General features: G+C 37.0%; 1 protein-coding gene across 10 annotated transcripts; it reads right to left on the bottom strand.

Annotated features, from left to right (window-relative positions):
• Positions 1-10,437: 10,437 nt before the first annotated feature.
• Positions 10,438-19,960, bottom strand: LOC131163680 (probable inactive leucine-rich repeat receptor-like protein kinase At3g03770). Of its 10 annotated transcripts, none has more exons than XM_058120346.1 (10): positions 19,412-19,960; positions 19,194-19,299; positions 18,958-19,026; positions 17,085-18,619; positions 15,968-16,101; positions 15,011-15,251; positions 12,510-12,715; positions 12,361-12,413; positions 11,806-11,917; positions 10,438-10,971 (listed from the first exon to the last, which is right to left on the bottom strand). In XM_058120346.1, exons 4-10 carry the CDS (start codon positions 18,421-18,423, stop codon positions 10,681-10,683), a joined length of 2,376 nt encoding a protein of 791 aa, XP_057976329.1. In that variant the 5' UTR covers positions 18,424-18,619; positions 18,958-19,026; positions 19,194-19,299; positions 19,412-19,960; the 3' UTR covers positions 10,438-10,680. The 10 variants fall into 10 exon arrangements, with proteins under 10 accessions (XP_057976329.1, XP_057976324.1, XP_057976327.1 ...); XM_058120341.1 differs by having other exon boundaries at positions 12,361-12,419; positions 19,406-19,945; XM_058120344.1 differs by having other exon boundaries at positions 19,406-19,945.
• Between the last annotated feature and the right edge of the window lie 740 nt (positions 19,961-20,700).

The following is a 20,700-nucleotide window of genomic DNA, read 5'->3' as shown; positions in this document are numbered from 1 at the left end:
GAAAGGAGAGGAAGAAGAGAGTGTGAGGAGAGAGCTGTATTTTTCCGACTAATTTTTAGTGAATTTGTGGTGTTGCTCCGTGGACGTAGGTCGATCTTAACCAAACCACGTAAATTTTTGGTGTTATAATTTTCTGATTGCTCACAGGGTCCTAACAGTTTTTGACGGATGTGCACTAGGGTCTTAATCTCACAACATGCAAGTAATGAGACAAACAATAATCTGTAAGATTATTAAAGATTATTGTGTTATTCTATTGCTTGAGATTGCAGAATTTCTTGTCTAGTATCTTGTTCTGTGTAGAGATGTTGCTTTTTTGGGGTTTTTGAGGTGGGGAATATGGTAAAATTTTGTGGCATTTTGCTACTTTGTTAAAGTTTTTGGTGCTTTTTCTTGGATGGGAGTCTAGGGATTTTCATCTTCCTTACCATTTGTTGTGGGAGGGGGTATTCTCTACCTTCCACCATGGGAGCCTTTGTAAGATTGCCTTTAGTTGGTATTCAAATACTTTGGCCACTTGATTTTGGTTACTTTTGGTTCATCATGTTATTTCTTTGGGATCCCTTTCTTGATGAACCCCTTCTCCTCGGATTTGCATATCTTCTTTTGCTTTAACAATTATTCTTTAATTAAAAAAAGGTAAAAATAAGGCTATTTTTATGATTTTTATCACCTAGATTCTGTAAATATTTTCGTTATAACAAAGATGGGAATGTGATTGCAGGAAGGTAGCGATTAGTACTGTGGGTGCATAGAAAAAGGGTACAGAAGACTTTAATAGCTAAATTTTGTAAATATTCCATTTGGAACAAAGGTGAGATGCCATGGCAGAAAGGAGGTCGTTTGCAACTCTTCATAGTCAATTAAATGAAGATTAGCACCTGAGAAACTGTATCCTACCATGGGAATAGGTCTCCACCGAACTTCTAAAGTTGATAGGAAGGAATTCAACTTTGATCATATAGATTATGCTCCATGGCTTACTGATTTTGCTAGAATGTATTTGTGATTTTGGCTGAGAATGGATGGATCTGGATGGGTTTAAGGGGGATGACTCTTGGGTGTTTCTCTTTTCTTGTTTTAATAAAGCTTCTTTTTCTATAAAAAAAGTAATAAGGTGGGGCCTTTGGGGATGACTCTTAGGAGAAATACTTGAGGGCAATGGGTTCTTTGATCCTTCTGTAACTGTTGCAACTAAGAAGGTGGATATTTTTTTTGGAGATACCTATCAACTTGGTTGGCAATCTAGTAGGCTTTAAAGGTTTTTGGGACGCTTACATCCCTCAAAAGGCTTGTCTTTTTGTAATATATAAGTGGGGGTTCATGTTTTTTTGGCAAACCTTAGGTGAGGTTTGTGGAATTTTTAAAATCTCTTGGGAGGTCCCTGGAATTTTTGAAACCTCGGGAAGGTTAGTGTCTTTTTGCCAAACCTTATGAGAGGTCAAAGTTTTTCACCCTATTTTATTGTCATTGTTCAAGATTCTTGTCGGGGTGGTGGGTAAGATAGAGAGGATAACGAGAGATTTTCTTTGATCAATGTGGAGGGAAGGGATCACTTAGATTAGATGGGATGTTGTGCATGGATCTAAGAGTGAAGAAAGGGGGGGGGGGGGTAGCAGGTTTTGTCAATTTAGTGTTAAGAACATTGCTTTCATGGGTAAATGGCTTTGATGGTTTCCTTGGTTGTTAACTCTCGGCTTCTCATGAGAGTCCTTTGATGTTCATTTCTCAGATTTCTGCATGTTCTCTTCTTACATTAGAGATATTGTTGTCACAAGCAAATAGTGCCAACATTTTTTTTTATTGTTTTTCATTTTTTTATCCAAATATTGTAATTTTTTTGTAATTCTTTGGAAACAAAAATGGAAAACGAAGACTGTTTTCCGAAACTAAATGGGCCCAAGCTAGTATTGAATGATTGGGAGATGGAGAATCTTCTTGCTCATTTTGTTGGATTCCTTTTGGGAATAACTTTAGGATGTGGATTTTGGATGAACCTGGGAATTTTTCCTTCGTGTCAATTGTAATTGGAAACACTCCCATTTAGTTGTGGAAAACAATTTCCTCTTTCTATTTTTTAGTTTTCCGAAGAATTATAAAATTTTTACCTTATTTTTATGTTTTCAAGATTTGTATTAAAAGGTAAAGTTTGTTTAAATGTGCAACATAATTTTTCATTTTTTTATATCTACTTCTTAAAATAATTACAAAAGACAACTTATTGTTTACTTTTAGGGCTTGACTTTGGATTTGGTGGATTCATAAGAAACTATAAACATAATCCACCCAAACTAAATTCCAAGATACAAATTTCATGTTCTCGTATGCAAAGTAAGAATTAGAAATCTAGGAAAATAATAAAAAGATGTTTTCTAACTTTTCTATATAAATTTGAAAAATTGGAAAACAAGAATAACATTTTTGTAATTATTTGAAAAATTAGAAATGGAAGATTAACTATTTCTGCAAGCAAATAGTAACAAAACCGTTAATTGTTGTTCATTTATTTCATACAATTGTTGAAAAAATGAAAAACTCTTGTAATTTTTTGAAAAAACGAAAATAGAAAATGAAAATTGTTTTCCAAATGGACTCTTAATTTTCTCTGTGGTCTAGATTTTATTTGGCTAGTGGTTTGCAGAAACAATTTGCTGCAGAGGAGGCCTTACAAGGCTTTATTCCAGGCTATTTGTAATATGTGTTATGATAGTGCCCATGACTCATTCCTTGCATTTGGGCTGCTTGGGCTTTGTGAATTTATTGTCTGGTCTTTTTGGAGAGAGTTGGCTTTATCCAGATTCCATAGTGGTTTGCTTGTTTACTTCTTTCAAAGGTTTGGTAGGGGCAAAGATTATCATTGATTGCTGACGTGCACTACTTTTGTTGGCTTATCTTACCTTTGGTTGGAGAGGAATGCCTAAATTTTTAAGGAAGGCCTTTTACATTGCCATCGCTTTCGCAGAGGTAACCCTTTTGTTGAATTATGACTCATTTCTAGAAGCTCACCATTGAAGTTTTCAATGGTAGGCTAGTTTTTCAATGGTAAGTGATGAGTTATTGTAATAGTGTTATTTTCTAACCTATATGAACCCATCACTTCCATTTGTAATCTCATCCCCAAATTTGCCTACTTCTCTCTTAGGCACATTCTCTCTTCTCTCTCATTTTGTAATATTTCTACAATAAAGGAATATTGATTGATAGTGTCCGAGGACATAAGCACAATTAGCCGAACCTTATTAAATTCTGGTGTTCTTCCTTTCATCTATTCAGTAGTTAGCTTTTGTCGGGTATAGTTGTAGTAATATATTGTGCTAATTACATGTCTAAGGAAAATTTTGTCTAGAAAAGTGGGACTTAAGCGGTCCATTGTGACCCCCCACTTCTCTGGGAATTTACTTGATATAATTTTGCACAATCATTCACTCTCTATTTACCTGTATAATAGTAAACTATGGTAAAGTTAGGTGAAATATTTCCAAGTTTCACAACACCTTTTGGTTCCTGTGTTGCTTGTTTCAAAGGAACTTCTTTTTTGATCTTCAGTAGGATTAGCTGGCACTGTTATCTTGATGTTGTTTCTGTTTATCGTTTCATCTCTGTTTGTATTTACTACTTCCTTTGTTACCGGAGGTTATCTTATATTCTGCTTTATGTTTCTCCTCATTGAAATTTCTTCTTAAAAAAAGCTAAAAAAACATTAACCAAATAACGATGGTAATTGGAACTATGAAAAATCCTCTATTATTGATAGTAACCATTCCAATACAATTAGTTTCCTAAATAATCTCAATCAGTTCCTTTCTTATTACAATGACCTATTTAATGAGAAATTGTTTAATCCATGCCAAGAAACTAGACTCTGCAGTGAGCAGTAGATTGGGGATAAAAAGGCATGCTAGGAGGGTCACAGATTATCTGGCATAGCGATGGAGTCAGACATTTGACTAACAACATTGGAAATTTGGAAATAACATTTTTTGTTTTACAGCAACAAGACTCAAATGTGTGTGCATTCACATATCATTGTGTATTTTAGGCTTTGTAGCCATCTGATAAAAAAAAAAAATTCTGTATTCTAGTCACAGCACCTTGATGCCTCTATTCCCATTTCCAATTACTGTATCTTTTATTTTTGATGATCTTCATTTCAAGCCCTCAAAACATTCTTTTTTCCTTTCTCATTCAAAATCCTGAGCCTTTTATTCTTACTGTTTCTTGTGGCTCTAGGTTGATAGGGGTGTTGCTCTGGGTGAAGCTGTCCTTGGGCATGGTAAATGGATTGAAAAGAAAGGAATAAAGAACACCAACTTTGCTGTTGTGACATGGTCAAACTGATATTGTTGGGTAATGTTAGAATCTGAATGCTGATACAAGAAGATTTGTAATTTTTCATTTACCAACCTCTTTAGGCAGATGGATCAATTTAAAGGTCCCTTTTGTTGAAATATGGCTTATTCTAGAAGCCTACCATTGCCATTGAAGTCTTCAATGGTGGGCTAATTTTTCAAAGGTAGGTGATTAGTGGTTGTAATAGTGGTTTTTCCTAACCTATATAAACCCATCACCTCCATTTGTATTCTCATCCCCAAAATTGTCTACTTCTCTCTTAGGCACATTCTCTCTTCTCTCTCTCATTTTGTAATATTTCTACAATAGAGAAATATTGATTGATAGTATCCGAGGACGTAGGCACAATTAGCCGAACCTCGTTAATTCTGGTGTTCTTCCGTTTATCTATTCAGTAGTTAACTTTTGTCGGGTATAGTTGTAGTAATATATTGTGTTAATTACATGTCTAAGGAAAATTCTGTCTAGGAAAGAGGGATTTAAGCGGTCCGTTGTGACCCCCCACTTCCCTGGGAATTTACCTGGTGTAATATTGCACAATTATTCACTCTCTATTTACCTGTACAATTGTAACTGTGGTAAAGTTAGGTGGAACAATCTCAAGTTTCACAACAATTGGTATCAGAGCCAAGGTTATTCTTAGTATGCTCTGTGGTTGCAGCTTAGTCTGATCTTCCACATCAGAAAAGTTTTCCTTGGGCTATTGGCATTCCGCATCGGCAGCTATTGAATAGCATCTATGGCAGAGATGGCAGATAGTGCAAAAGCATCCACATCAAACTCGTCTATTTTGGCAAGAACTACTGTGACAAATGTCAGATTTGCAGTGGAGATTTTTGACGGCACCGGTCATTTTGGTATGTGGCAAAGTGAGGTTCTAGACGCTCTCTTTCAGCAAGGTCTAGACATTGCCATTGAAGAAGAGAAACCAGAAGATTTTGAGAAGAAAGAATGGGGGACCATCAATCGGTTAGCATGTGGTACAATTCGATCGTGTCTTTCAAGAGAGCAGAAGTATGCATTCTGTAAGGAAACTTCTGCAAACAAGTTGTGGAAGGCACTGGAGGAAAAGTTTTTGAAGAAAAGCTCTCAAAATAAACTCCATATGAAGAAGAGACTATTTCGCTTCAGTTATGTCTCGGGTACCACTATGAATGATCATATCACCAACTTTAATAGGTTGGTTACTGATCTAGTTAATCTGGATGAGACTTTTAAAGATGAAGACCTGGCTTTGATGTTGTTGGGATCCCTTCCTCAGGAGTTTGAGTTTCTTGAAACTACTCTGCTCCATGGAAAGGATAAAGTGTCTCTTGACGAGGTTTGTGCTGCTTTGTACAGCTATGAATTGAGGAAGAAGGACAAGCTTGAAAGCACAAGTGGAGCCAACGAGGCTCTAGTAGTTCGAGGCCGTTCACAAAGCCAGAATAGAAGAAAGAAGGAGAGATCCAAGTCAAGGTCCAGACCAAACAAAGATGAATGTGCCTTTTGTCGGGAAAAGGGGCACTGGAAGAAAGATTGTCCAAAGTTAAAGAATAAAGGCAAACCTGATAAAGGAAAGGCTATCTCAAATGTGGCTGAGTACGAAGATGGGAGCTCAGATCTTTCGCTTGCTGCTACGCCATCAACTAGTTCTTTGAGTATATGGCTACTCGATTCTGAGTGTAGCCATCATATGTGTCCCAATCGGGATTGGTTCTTTGATTTTAAAGAACTAGAAGGTGGAGTCGTCTACACAGCAAATGATGTCCCTCTTACCACACATGGGATTGGTTCAGTCCGCTTGAGGAATCAAGATGGATCAATCAAAATATTGACGGACGTTAGATATGTACCAAGTTTGAAGAAGAATCTTATTTCTGTGGGAACCCTTGAATCAAAGGGATTCAAAGTAACAGCAGAAAATGGAGTCATGAAGATCATCTCTGGTGCACTTGTGGTAATCAAGGGAATTCGGAAGAACAATAACTTATATCACTATCAAGGTCGTACAGTTATTGGGACGGCAGCAACAGTTTCTTCTGATGATAAAGCCATAGAAGCAACTAGGTTATGGCATATACGCTTGGGGCATACAGGTGAAAAATCCTTGGGACTTCTTACAAATCAAGGATTATTAAAGGGAGCAAAGACCTGCAAGCTAGATTTCTGTGAACATTGCATCAAAGGGAAGCAAACAAGAGTGAAATTTGGTACTGCAATTCATAATACCAAGGGTATTTTGGATTATGTTCACTCTGATGTGTGGGGACCTTCCAAGACAACGTCACTGGGAGGAAAACACTACTATGTGACCTTTGTTGATGATTTTTCTCGAAGAGTATGGGTGTATACTATGAAAACTAAGGATGAAGTGTTAGGAGTCTTCCTCAAATGGAAAAATATGGTGGAAACTCAAACAAGCAGAAGGATCAAGTGCCTCCGTACAGATAATGGTGGAGAATATAGAAGTGATCCATTTCTTAAAGTTTGCGAAGATGAAGGTATTATACGACACTTCACAGTGAGAAATACACCACAACAGAATGGAGTGGCAGAACGTATGAATCGAACATTGTTGGAGAAGGTTCGGTGTATGTTATCCAATGCTGGGTTGGGTAGAGAATTTTGGGCTGAGGCTGTGACATATGCCTGCCACCTCATCAACCGCCTACCATCTACTGCTATTTGTGGTAAAACACCATTGGAGAAATGGTTTGGAAAGCCTGCTACAGATTATGATTCCTTACATGTATTTGGTTCCGCTGCCTACTATCATGTCAAGGAATCAAAGCTGGATCCGAGGGCTAAGAAAGCAATCTTTATGGGAATCACCTCTGGAGTAAAGGGATATCGTCTTTGGTGTCCAGAAACAAAGAAAATAATCTTCAGCAGGGATGTTACCTTTAATGAATCTATTTTTTTAAGAAAGGTGACAACAGAAAGTGTTGAGCAAAAGGATGGTGCTCCAAAACAGGTGGAGTTTGATAGAAGAATTGTTTACCCAGAAAATGAAGACTCTCCTATGGTAGAAGAAGAGTCACCTGTAGAAGAGGTTTCAACCCAAGAACCTCAACAGCAACATGAATCTATTGCATTGAGTAAGCCAAAAAGAAAAATTAGAAAGCCTGCTCGCTTTGTTGACATGGTGGCTTACGCATCTCCAATTGCAAACGATGATACTCCTGTTACTTACAATAAAGCAATCCAATGTTCGGAAAAAGAAAAGTGGAGGGAAGCCATGAATGAAGAAATGCAGTCCCTTCATAAGAATCAAACATGGAAGCTTGTTAGTCTTCCGAAGGGAAAGAAGGCAATTGGGTGTAAATGGGTATATACAAAGAAAGATGGATTTCCTGACAAGAATAGTGTTCGCTACAAAGCAAGGTTGGTGGCTAAAAGCTATGCACAAACGGAGGGAATTGATTACAATGAGGTATTTTCTCCAGTAGTAAAACATTCCTCCATTAGAATCTTATTGGCTTTGGTAGCAAAATTGGATATGGAACTAGTTCAATTAGATGTAAAAACTGCATTTTTACATGGAGACTTGGAAGAGGAAATCTACATGACTCAGCCAGGAGGTTTCAAAGTTGCTGGAAAAGAAAATATGGTGTGCAAACTTGAAAAATCGTTGTATGGATTAAAGCAATCCCCAAGGCAGTGGTACAAACGATTTGACAAGTTTATGATGGGGCAAAAGTACAGAAGAAGCAAATATGATCACTGTGTGTATTTTTGCAAGCTACAAGATAGATCCTTCATATATCTTCTTCTTTATGTTGATGATATATTGATAGCCTCCAAGAGTCAGACAGAAATTGACAAACTAAAGGCTCGATTGAATAGGGAGTTTGAGATGAAAGATCTAGGCGAAGCAAAGAAAATTCTCGGTATGGAGATAAGTAGAGAAAGGAAATTGGGGAGGCTTTGTTTGACTCAAAAACAATATTTGAGGAAAGTACTGAAGCGTTTTGGTATGGATAAGAAGTCAAAACCTGTTAGTACTCCGCTTGCTCCTCATTTCAAGTTGAATGCATCTATGTCTCCAAAAACTGAAGCAGAACGAGAATACATGTCAAAAGTACCGTATTCAAGTGCTGTTGGTAGCTTGATGTATGCCATGGTGTGTACAAGGCCCGATATTTCACAAGCCGTTGGAGTTGTGAGCAGGTATATGCATGATCCTGGAAAGGAACATTGGCAAGCTGTGAAATGGATTCTACGATACATTTTGTATACGGTAGATGTTGGACTAATATTTGAGCAGGATAAGCTAGATGATCATAGTATTGTTGGATACTGTGATTCCAACTACGCTGGTGATTTGGATAAGCGTCGGTCAACTACTGGCTATGTTTTTACTCTTGCAAAAGCGCCAGTTAGTTGGAGGTCTACCTTACAGTCAACAGTTGCTTTGTCCACTACAGAGGCAGAGTATATGGCAGTCACAGAGGCTGTGAAGGAGGTAATTTGGCTTCAAGGATTGATGAAAGATTTGGGAATTGAACAGAAGCACATCAAGGTGCATTGTGATAGCCAAAGTGCTATCCATATAACAAAGAACCAAGTCTACCATTCAAGGACAAAGCACATCGACGTTCGATATCACTTTGTTCGAGAAATTCTGGAAGAAGGTGGAGTAGTAATCCAGAAGATTCGAACCATTGAGAATCCTGCTGATATGATGACAAAAGTGGTAACTGTGGTCAAGTTTCAACATTGCTTGAACTTGATCAACATTATCAAAAATTGAAAGATTTGCGCTACAAGCGCGTTTGAAGACATTATGGAATCTATGAGAGATGTTCAGAGATGGAATTTCGTCAAGGTGGAGATTTGTTGAAATATGGCTTATTCTAGAAGCCTACCATTGCCATTGAAGTCTTCAATGGTGGGCTAATTTTTCAAAGGTAGGTGATTAGTGGTTGTAATAGTGGTTTTTCCTAACCTATATAAACCCATCACCTCCATTTGTATTCTCATCCCCAAAATTGCCTACTTCTCTCTTAGGCACATTCTCTCTTCTCTCTCTCATTTTGTAATATTTTTACAATAAAGAAATATTGATTGATAATGTCCGAGGACGTAAGCACAATTAGCCGAACCTCGTTAATTCTGGTGTTCTTCCGTTTATCTATTCAGTAGTTAACTTTTGTCGGGTATAATTGTAGTAATATATTGTGTTAATTACATGTCTAAGGAAAATTCTGTCTAGGAAAGAGGGATTTAAGCGGTCTGTTGTGACCTCCCACTTCCCTGGGAATTTACCTGGTGTAATTTTGCATAATTATTCACTCTCTATTTACCTGTACAATTGTAACTGTGGTAAAGTTAGGTGGAACAATCTCAAGTTTCACAACACCTTTCTGCGACGGTTTTGGTGGTGCAAGGTGTAATTAAAAGAGGCTGTCCAGCTTGCTGGGTTGTCATGGCAGGGGCATGCTCACTGCGGCCTTGGCGATACAAAAACACTGCACGATGAGGCTTCAAATTCTCCATTACAAATTCACTGATGTGGGAGTCTACTGAACATTCCTTGTCATGGAAGTGCCCATCCTCTCTCCCTTATCACCCTCGTAGGCTGATGGGTCTGTGGAGTTTGGAAGCGGCCCAAAGCAAGGTGGCATCCTTTTTGGTTGTGGGAACTGACCTCTGCTAGAGGTGCTCGCTGCCACCATTTTGAATGGGCTTCTCTCTGATTCAATTAAGAGCAAGAGAACCCTTCTATCCTTCAAGATTGCATCCAAATTGCGCTCTCTTCTGTATAAATTTATTAGGAAGAAAAATTGGGTTCTCTGGATGTTGAGCAAAATTGTATTAGCTGCTTGGCGAATTTTTCTCCCTAAAAAAGCACATGTAGTTCTTACTAGTCTGTGCGGCGGAGATATCAAAGGAAAAGGAGTTTGAATGCGGTTGCGGAAGCTTGCACCTGAGTTTTTTGTTTTTTGTTTTTTATATAAATATATCTGTTTTTTTTTTATCATCCTTGTTCGTTTGGTTGAAACTCTGAATTCCAATGACCGCAAAGATCGATTGGATTTTAAAATTCCAAAACTTGCTGAGTTAAATAATATATCTTGCTGAAAGAAGAAAGAATCCACCAAATGCCAAAAAGAACGGAAACTATTGTCCTTTCTAAGTTTACTCTTATTCTGTTTTCTTCATAAGTTTATTCTTATTTATAAGTTTTTTTTTTTCTTTTTTTAGGAGAAGAGATTTCCATTGTACCCAGAAAAAGGAAAAGAGTGAATGAGTAGGGGCATTCAAACATTTTTTGCTCCTCGCTTCTTGTAGCAGCAAACAAATATCACAACAGCATAATGAGTGAGATAGACGGTGGACAAGAACCTAAAGCTGGTACTTTTGAGAGGTGAGGTGCAGCTGTGGAGGCTGGGAAGGTGAAGCAGGTGAACCCTCGCTGCTCTGGGAGTCTCCCCTCCAGGCATCCTGCACCTGAGCAGCAAACTGCAAGTTCCACAACACATCGTCAACAGAAGGCCTATCTGCTGGGTCCTTTAGCAAACACCTCATGCAAATATCCATCATCGTCTTCAATGATAGATCTGAGCAGGCTGTACAAACTTCTGAATCAACAAAGGTCCTTCGAGTTGCATCATCTGCGGTTATGCTTGCTTGTAACTGCATAGCATCAATGAGAAGCCCACAGTTTTGTGCATATCCAAGTTGTACATTTTTTCAATTTAACCATAATAAGAGAACAAATCAACAATACTTTGAAAGCTTGCAACCCATAAAATTAGAACGAAATCTTGATACAAAATTGAAAGGAATATTTCAAAACAATTTTCCTATTGCATCTATGGTGTTTATATAATAGTATAATACAATCGCATAATATAAAAGACTCGAAAAGATTTCAAAAAGAGCACTTGTCAGCTGCTAACTTTTACACGCACACATGCATGCGAGTGCATGTTCACTACATTAGTTAATAATAAGTTGATATTAATTTATAAATTAGCATGCATGGATTTTGGAGAAAAAAAAAAAGAGAGATCTCTTTCCTTATGAATATTTGTTATTGATGGTCCTCGCTAGAGCTCAAATGGTTATAGCATGAGCAGTTTTAAGTTCTATACAAACATTCATGGCATTCGGTCTTACCTGATAAAAAGTTTGAACAGTTTTTAATAATGATTCCAGATCTAATTCCTCACCAGTAGGCAAAAAGACGTTCTTTCCAGCATTTTATACAAATTTGGGAACAAAAATGATGATTCTGTCTCTTTCCAAACTAGCTTAAAAAATGCATATACAGGAGATATAAATCCAGTGGTGAGAGGGTGTGGTTATTCTACATTTCTGGAGATACCAAATGGTTGTCATGGCCTGGAAAAGTAGAACTTCAGAGTGCAAAATGAGATCACATCTTATGAATATAAGCTGAATGAGGTATTTCATCACTATGCCATCTTATGCAAGAAATAGTAATAACAAAGAACCCATTCCTACCTGATCCTTCACAACATCCACTTCACTCCTGGAGCTGAGTGGCCTTCCGGTGATGATTTCCAGTAGTATTACTCCAAAGTCATAAACATCAGTTTTATCTCCAATTTTCCCACTGTAGAGCAACAAACCTTAAAAATTATAATGAATCACTTATACGCCAACCATATAGAGAAGAAAACCATGTATTTACTTGTGTGACTGGTATAACTAGAATTGCTTGGAATTGCTTAGTAAGGAGCAATTTCTGCAAGATGTTGAAATAAAAAATGCTTCTAAGTAAATGTGTGGTTGTGCAGTAATGAAGTTACTATTTCCTTGATGGTGAAAAGATGCATATATCAAGTTTGCAGAGTTGATCTGTCGCAACAGTGATAGTATTGACCAACTTGATTATGACTGCCCATTTGTTTACCTATCCTGGTATTTATTATGGACCATCATCCATATTGATCTGTACATGCATGAAGATTTGTATGATTTGAAGGTCTTTCAGTTTACATTTTATTGCAAAACAATTGCATTATATAACTTGGAACTCAAATTTTCAGCACGGACCTTGCATTAATATTGTATTCTTTGTAACCACCAGAAGAAATTCCCTGACCAACCTGAAACTTCAAAGCAGAGTTATCAATTCATAAGTATTTACTTCAATATAAAGATTTTTAAAAGCCTATGAAAATAAAATTCTTTCTGCTTCGTACCTTTCCAATATTCTGTGTCAACAAAGGCAGGTTGTAACTATTAATTTTTGCGACAAGATTCCGATCCAATAAAACATCTGTTATTTTCAGATTATTTGAAAACACACCAGGCATAATTCCTGTATGCAGAAACTGGATACCTTTTGCCACCCCTATTGCAGCTGCTATGCGCTGTGGCCAAGTAAGTGTTTGTCTGGCATGCCACCCTGCGAAACAATCGCAAGGAAGAAAATCAACCATCAGGGAAACATAGAACATAGAAATATACAAGGTCGGGAAAGAGGAGATTGTGAAGCCAAGGGCGGATCCACATTAAGTTGAGCATGGGCTGTAGCCCCCACTCCTTCTACAAAAGAAATCATTTATAATATATATGTAATAGGCTTAAAGTAGCTGGATTTTTGGGGATTGCACCCACTCAATATGGGGTCTAAGTCCAAATAAAAAAGATTAGGAGACTTTATTCAGTTTTTTTTTTTTTTCAATTTTTTTTCATGTAAGGGGCTAATTCAAATAAACAAGTTTATATTCCTAGACTTATATCAATATTTTCTGAAAATTTCAGAAAATACTTTAGAACATTGAGTTATTTTATTCTCAGTCCTAATTTGAGGTGAACCATAAATTGTTATTTCTTTTTTCCCAAATTGTTACTTACATTGAGAGAGCTTTTTAATATCATTGTCGAAATGAAGTACAGAAAAGTTGACTTTTTTTTTTTTTTGACTGTTTTGACTAGTAGTCCAATGCTATGCCTAAGTTAATAAGGTTTTTTTAGCAAGGTACGGAATGTATCGTCAAATATTCAATACGATTCCACAATATACTAGTTTGTGATTATGAATGAATAATTGTAACAGCATAAATCTCATAAAATAAATAAATAAAATTTAAAATGTGTAATGCATGAGAGTCTCAGCTCCTCACTGATTGTAGATCTGATCTGACATTGAGTGCAGCACTCCATTATTTCTACATGCTGGATTGCTTGGAAGTAATATTTTATGGTCAGATGGGAAAAAATATTTCTTCCCAAGCAAATGGTGATCTTAGGATCTAATCAGTAACAGTCATGATAAATAACTCATTTTGAAATGGTTATGGAGATCTGCTACGGGAAATGAACCCTTTGGAGGAAAAGTAATGGGATGGAAATATGCTCACCGAGCAGAGGGAAATGGTATGCTAAACAGTCCAGGGCGCATCATGGAGTTGGGGCCTGGAAAGCAGTATTGGCAAGCATCTGATTTTTGGAAGATGGAGAGATTGCAATGGGCTCAGGCAATTCCAGTTTGTTTTAAAAAGATGTCTGGTGTGGCAATGCATCCCTCAGAGTTATATCTGAGATTCTTCCGATTGCTCAATAGAAAGCGGAAAAGATCTTGGATAAGATTTAAGGCTGGGATTCAACAGGCTTCTGTTTTCATGAGAAGGCTGAGAGGTTGGAAAAGGAATCTGCTCCATCTTTATTACAGATGCACTGTGAATACAACAGAGCAGAGGAATGCAGGATCTGAAATTTGGGGAAGGGGGCAATCTTCATAGCTAAATTCTATTGCAATTATTTTGTGAAAGGGGGAGGAAGGTCTTTCCAGTGAAAAAAATCTGGACTGCATTGGCAGCATCAAAGTGTAATTTTTCATTTGTTGTGCTTCATGGAAGAACATCCTGATGCTGGACACCTCGCTGTGGAGGACTGGCCCTTAGCAAACTATTGTTTTCTATGCAGCAATAATTTGGAGACAACACCATACCTGCTTCTGCTCTGCAGAGTATCTCAGGATTTTTGGAGCATGTTCCTAGTGGTTCTTGAAAATCAGATGGGTATTCTCACTTAGAAGGAAAAAAGCAGCTTCTGAAAACTCTGATACTTTGCATTTTAGGAAGGAAAAAACAACTTCAGAAAACTCTGCTACTTTTGGGCACATTTGGAGAGAATGCAACAACAGAATTTTCAGCGAAGGGGGACGCAATATCCCATGAAAGATTCCACCCTTAGGTGCACTTTTCTTCTGGCTGAAATTCAGAGGAGAATGAAATTGAAGGGGTTTCAGTTTTTAGATGAATTCGGTGTAGTTTCTTGAGAGCTCAACTGTATCATTGTTATTGTTATCTTCTGTCTTCTCTGTATGCCACCTGTGTACCAGCTTTTCTTTTAAACAAAAAATTCTTAATTTACCTTTTTTTTTTGTTTTTGTTTGTTTGTTTGTTTGTTTGTTTGTTTGTTTGTTTTTGTTTTTGTTTTTTGTTTATCAATACAAATAAGAATGTTCCCAAATACCAATTCAGTTAATTGCAGGTAACTAATTAATCATATTCATAATTTTATATCAAAATCAACAAAAGATCCAGCAAAGAATTCCCTAAAGACGGTAACTCTTGAGAAATGGACTTAACCTAAATAGTGCAATAAGGGTGACTGGTGTGGCTCTTATATCTCCCATCATGCATTAAGAATCAAGAGAAGCAATTATTAAAGGAGTGTTACTTTCATGGATTACCAGAGATACGGTCCCTTAGCGTTCCATTTGGCACATATTCAAAGACAAGGAATACCATCTTGACAGTTGAATCATCCAAGTAACACTCAAAGCAGTGTCCAAGGGCACTGACCAAATGGCAATGTCTGAATTTTGAAATCAGCTCTATGTGGTGCATAAAGTTTTGAATGCCCTGGGGTTTTTTCATTTTCAGGCATCTTATAGCAACAAGTGAACCATCCTTAAGCTGACCTCTGTACACCTGTAATCACAGTAGAAGCAAGATGAGTTTTGCGTTTTAGTGACAAAATCTCGTTAAATATTATGCAGCACCAAACTGAAAATATGAAAAAATGGTACACATTTTAGTAATCGGGAACAAATTAATAGCTACTGATCAGGAGTAAACATGGAATCATGGATTCAACTCCAAATGCTACCAGAGAAATCAAGTAGCCTTCTGGGAAATTGGCATGGCCATGAAGCAGACAAAAAAGACTTAATGCATATCCTCCTAAATTTAAAACCAATTATATGAATATCCAGATGTATATCAAGCACACATTTCCAAATCCAGCAGAGTTTTATAACATGTTTTGTCTCACACAAGTTAGGATGCAACTCCAAGTGCTACCAGAGAAATCAAGTAGCCTTCTAAAAAATTGGCATGGCCGTGAAGCAGACAAAAAAGACTTGATGTATATCCTCATAAATTTAAAACCAATTATATGAATATCCAGATGTAAATCAAGCTCACATTTCCAAATCCAGCAGAGTTTTATAACGTGTTTTGTCTCACACAAGTTACACAGGCAAGTGTGGGATGCATGCATGTGGAAGCCTACTGCACCTACAAACTGTTAAATAGACATGACAAAGTGCATTCATGGATATAATTTGGGGATAATAGGAAGAGTACAAGTATCATATATTGCCTCAATATGTGAAATTGAATACTACATGGATAGGTTGGCATACCTTACCATGGGAACCTTCACCCATGAAAGTTGATGTGTCAAAGTTGTTTGTAGCCTCTTCAAGTTCTTCAAGTGAGAAGTTTCGATAACCCGGAAGGCCAAGTGTCCCCATTTTTGTTGCTTGAGATATATATCCTTTGGGTAGGAAAAATATCATACCATCAAAATTTTAAATCAGAAATAAGAAGCTTATACTGTAGGTTTCCTTATTCCACCATTTCTTTATAAGGGTCTCTTTTATTAAAAAGAATCTAATTGATTATGCATTCAGATGGAGATGAAATGATCAAATACCCATCTCGTTGGCTTCTACTCAATTCAAACTAAAACGGCCTTACGTACCAACCCTAGACTTTTTCCCCCTTTCCATTCTGCCCAACCAACTCTCATATGAGCTCCTAGTGGTTCATTCATTTGACCGTAGACTAGAGACACAGATTGCTTAGCCCCGTTCATCTTCGGCACAAGAGCACTCAATCAGTGAGCTATAACTGGAGCAGATCTGACTATTGCTTTTTAAATAAATCAATTTAAACTAACCCTCCTCTGTCTGATCAAAAGGAAATACATTCATAACTGAAATTTCAGATGACAAGCTAAAGATTCAAAAAGCTTCAATCTAGTATCTTGATGTCCAAAAATTAATAATCCAGCATAATTGGTAAAGGTTAAAAAATCACAGATTGGTCCTCATTGTAGAGTTATAGCTATGTTCATCAAAAGCATCAGCATACCAATGATAGGGCAATGAATAAATACAGCATGATGTCTGGTTATTTTATTTTAATAAAATTTTTCTATCTGGGTCCGTTTAACTTTTATTTTTCTAATGTGGTCACTCTACATTTTGCAATTTACAGCAATTCTAAATCATTGCAATTTCAGTACAATGATTGGACCCAATTTGCAGTAAATTGCAGCAGTTTAGAATTTACAGAAGCTACAGTAGAAAAAAATGCAGTGATCAAAATAAAATTTTTTTAAAATTTCAGGGATCAAAAGTGCATTTAACTTGCACCCACATGCCTAACACCAGCAGGCAGATGCATTTAGCCCCTCCACGTGCCAAAATAAAATGAAACACACACATGCTGACATATGAATAGATGAAACCTTACTTGCACCTGAAAGCAACTTTGAGCTATATCCTGTTGATGTATTCTCTGTGATTAGTGTTGTTGGAGGAGATTTTATTGGCTTCTTGGCATTAGATCTTCTAACTACGAAAAAAGCCAAACCAACAAGTGCAATGCCCCCAACAATTCCTCCAATTATACCCAATGCAAGAACTGCTTTAGAAGCTTCAGCCAACCTCTTATGCCTGCGAGGTAAGATTCCCACAGCTAAAGCTTCTTTACGGCAAAAGGACAATGGATGTTGATTTTGATCATGGGTTGCCAAGCAATTCCTAGAATAAAGAACCATCCTATCCTTAGAATCTGAAAGAAGACAACTGGGCAAGCTTCCAGTCAAAAGATTTGAGGATAAGTCCACGTATTCAAGTTGAGAATTGCAAGGCAAATTTTCAAAGAGCATTCCAGTGAATCTATTTCCTGCAATATTTAGATAAGTAATTGAAGGTAGGGATAACAATGACAACTGGAATGGCCCCAAAAATTTATTGAGAGAGATATCAAGCCGTTGAAGCTGATAATAAGAGCTTGTATCATCAGGGATGGCAGAGCTAAACCTGTTCTTTCTCAATACAAGTGTAACCAACTTGTTCCCAAGTTGAGGAAACTGAGGTCCAAAAGAATTATTTTCCAAGTCGAGGATCTGAAGGTTTGTCAAAGTACTGAGATCAGGCACTTTTCCGAAAAAATGGTTATGTGAAAGCACAAGAATTCTGAGTGTTACCAAACTTCTCAATGAATCTGGCAGAGATCCATCAAGCCAATTCTTCTTTAAACTCAAAACAGATAAAACTGGAAGCGAGCCCAGCCAGTCCGGAAGTTGACCAGTGAACATGTTGTCATCTAGTACCAGTGTTTGGAGGCTTGTAAGGGACGACATTTCTTCAGGAATTGCACCATAAAAGAAATTTGAACTAATGTTGAGAATTTCCAGAGACGATAAACGAGCAATTTTACCAGGAAAAGGTCCCCATAAGCCAAGAGAAACCAAAGTAAGCACTTTCAAATTTGGAAGCTTAACAAGAGTTGTTATGAAGGAATCAATGGAGAAATTTTGAGGTAATGGGAACACCCCCTTATCCCCAATGATATGCAACTGGGTTATGGTTTCCTCGTAGCATACAACAGTTAGAGATGAACTAGGTTCAGTATTGCAGAAGTCTGTGGAGTTCTTCCAGCCACTTAGAATAGCTGGAAAGTTCAAAATCTCCTGAATTCTTAGAAGGGTCAGGGCCTGGGAGGACTGTAGCTGCTCTGAGTAGTGGACTGAAAGTGAAATGATAAACATAAATAGAATTTCCGAATAGCTGAACAGTTTCCCCATGATTACCACATACAAAACCAGTAGCAGGGAAAAAACACATAACAAACTAAGGAGTGATGGAAGTGTGAGTAACAGGAACAAGTTCTAGAGGCATAATTCATTCATCTGGTAAATACTCATCTTCCTGTATTGGCTATTTAAGTTGGCAGCTTCTCAATTACTGAAGCTCAGATTCCAAAGACTCCATTCAGAAAGCCTGCAATAATAATACATGCATAAACAATAAGGAATAAACCGTAGAAGGTCAGTCATTGCAATATATCAGTAATCCCTAGGTAGAAAGAAAACACTAAAAAGAAAACAGAAGAAATAAATCGAACCAGGTCTAATTTAACATGGAAGTTTGAAAATATTCTGGTGATCTTTCATTTGATATGAATATGAATAAGAGAACCTAGTTCATTAGCATTTCCTTCTATTGTTAACTGCATAGATTCAGATTATGCTTGTGTGTGTGTGTGTGTGTTCATAAAGCCCTTCAGGTCGAAACAAAATGAGTTTAGTAAGTTAGATTCCAGTTCTTTGAAAGCTTACCTCCATAAGAAGCAGAAACAGAATAAATCAACTTCCAGTTTGACTCTTAAGGATCTTTGAGGTCGAGTTCTAATTGAAAAAAACCAGTTTAATTGAAGTGTCTTCTGAACTATAACCCCGCCAATATGAAAAGAACTATGAAATCAGCTCAACCATTCAAGCTTGTGCTTTGGCCTTTGGGTTTGAAATTAAAAAATAAGAAAGCTAAACAAGTAAAAATGATTACTTAAACTAACCCTTTGACGATTCTGCTTTTTCAACGGAAGCAATCACCATAACTGCTTCGGAGAAGACACACGAACCAACTTTACACTCAATTCCCAAAATCAATCATTTCATGTCCTGAACAAAAAACCCAATTCAACTCGTAAATAGGACTGCAAAATGCACTAAAAATCTCTTCAGTTTTTTTGAGACTGGCAACATGGGTACAGCCCAAAAGCCTCACTCGCACATTTTCCCCATTTGCAGGCCACCAACAAATTATGATCTTTAGAGACACTCGAACAGAAGCTTCTCAGAAGTCAGCTTCTTCGCAGCAAGCAGGCCATGACAACCTAGGAACAAGGTATGAACAACGCCTGAGGCTATATCACGTAGAGAAGGACCCTCCAAGATTCAGATGCCGACAATGCATGCCCTTTTTCATTTTCACCCTCTCTCTTTCTTCTATTTCTTTGTATAGGAAAACCCATTAATGGTTCACAGTCCATATGCGTCGGTGATTGTTTCCTCTGCTTTTGAAGAATTGGGTGCGTGCCAGGCGAGAAGGAAAAGCAAAAGAAGTATTCCTGCAGAAGGAAGCAGAGCTTTATTCCATCCATCCCTGCCTTGTGTGCTGCGCAGCATCTCATGTCCTCGCGCGCGCGCGTATGCGGAACCGAAGAATCCTAGTCGATTTGATTTATTCATCGCTGGATAACTGGGATAAGGAATTTTTAATTCAATTCGATTCCAGGCTTCTGGTTCTAAAGTTTGCGCTTAAGCCCTGTTCAGTTCCTTCAATCCTACCCCATGGACGGCATGTAGAAATTTAACTGGTAGGGAAATCACAGCTTTTATTTTTTATTTTAATTTCTTTTTCCTGGGTTCTTGCCATTTTGCATGGCTAGTCTCTCCTTAAAATTATAAGTTCTAACTATTTGATATATTATTTAAGATCAAACAAAATAAAATTCTAACAAAACGGAGGCTTCCTTTAAAGAAAATGAGAGATGCAATAAGAAGAATATATGATATTTGTGTGACAAAAAATGTTCAAATTAGTAATTCGAGTATTGATTCAAATTTTATAAAGAAAATGCTCTCAGGTATCATGATAGCACTTTAGAGGTTATAAGAGTATGTAATTGATAATGAGATCTGCCACATGAGCTTATATCATTATGGATCTGTGAGACATAACATAATTTATAAAATACTTTTGAATTCCTTAATGAAAGATAAGATCGAGGGTGAGGTTCATGGTAAGTGTCGATTAGCAACCAATTTGTGTCTTTTCAAAATATAACCTAAGAATAAAATTTCATAATTGATAGTATTTTTATTAAAATATTATTTTAAAATAAAGGAATTTGTGAATAAATATAGCCCTAAAATATCTTTCAAAATACCTCAATCAGGTTTTTCTAGCCAAGATTATGTTCTATAGACATAATATCTAGTTTTCAGAGTATAATAAAAAGTAACTAAATTATTAAAAATTAATAACTTTAAAAATAGGATAAGAGTAGACATTTTAAT

This window comes from Malania oleifera, chromosome 9 (assembly GCF_029873635.1).
Source record: "Malania oleifera isolate guangnan ecotype guangnan chromosome 9, ASM2987363v1, whole genome shotgun sequence".
Taxonomy (NCBI): Eukaryota; Viridiplantae; Streptophyta; class Magnoliopsida; order Santalales; family Ximeniaceae; genus Malania; species Malania oleifera.
Note: the sequence above shows the minus strand (reverse complement) of the source record. Positions and strands in the feature narration are given on the sequence as shown.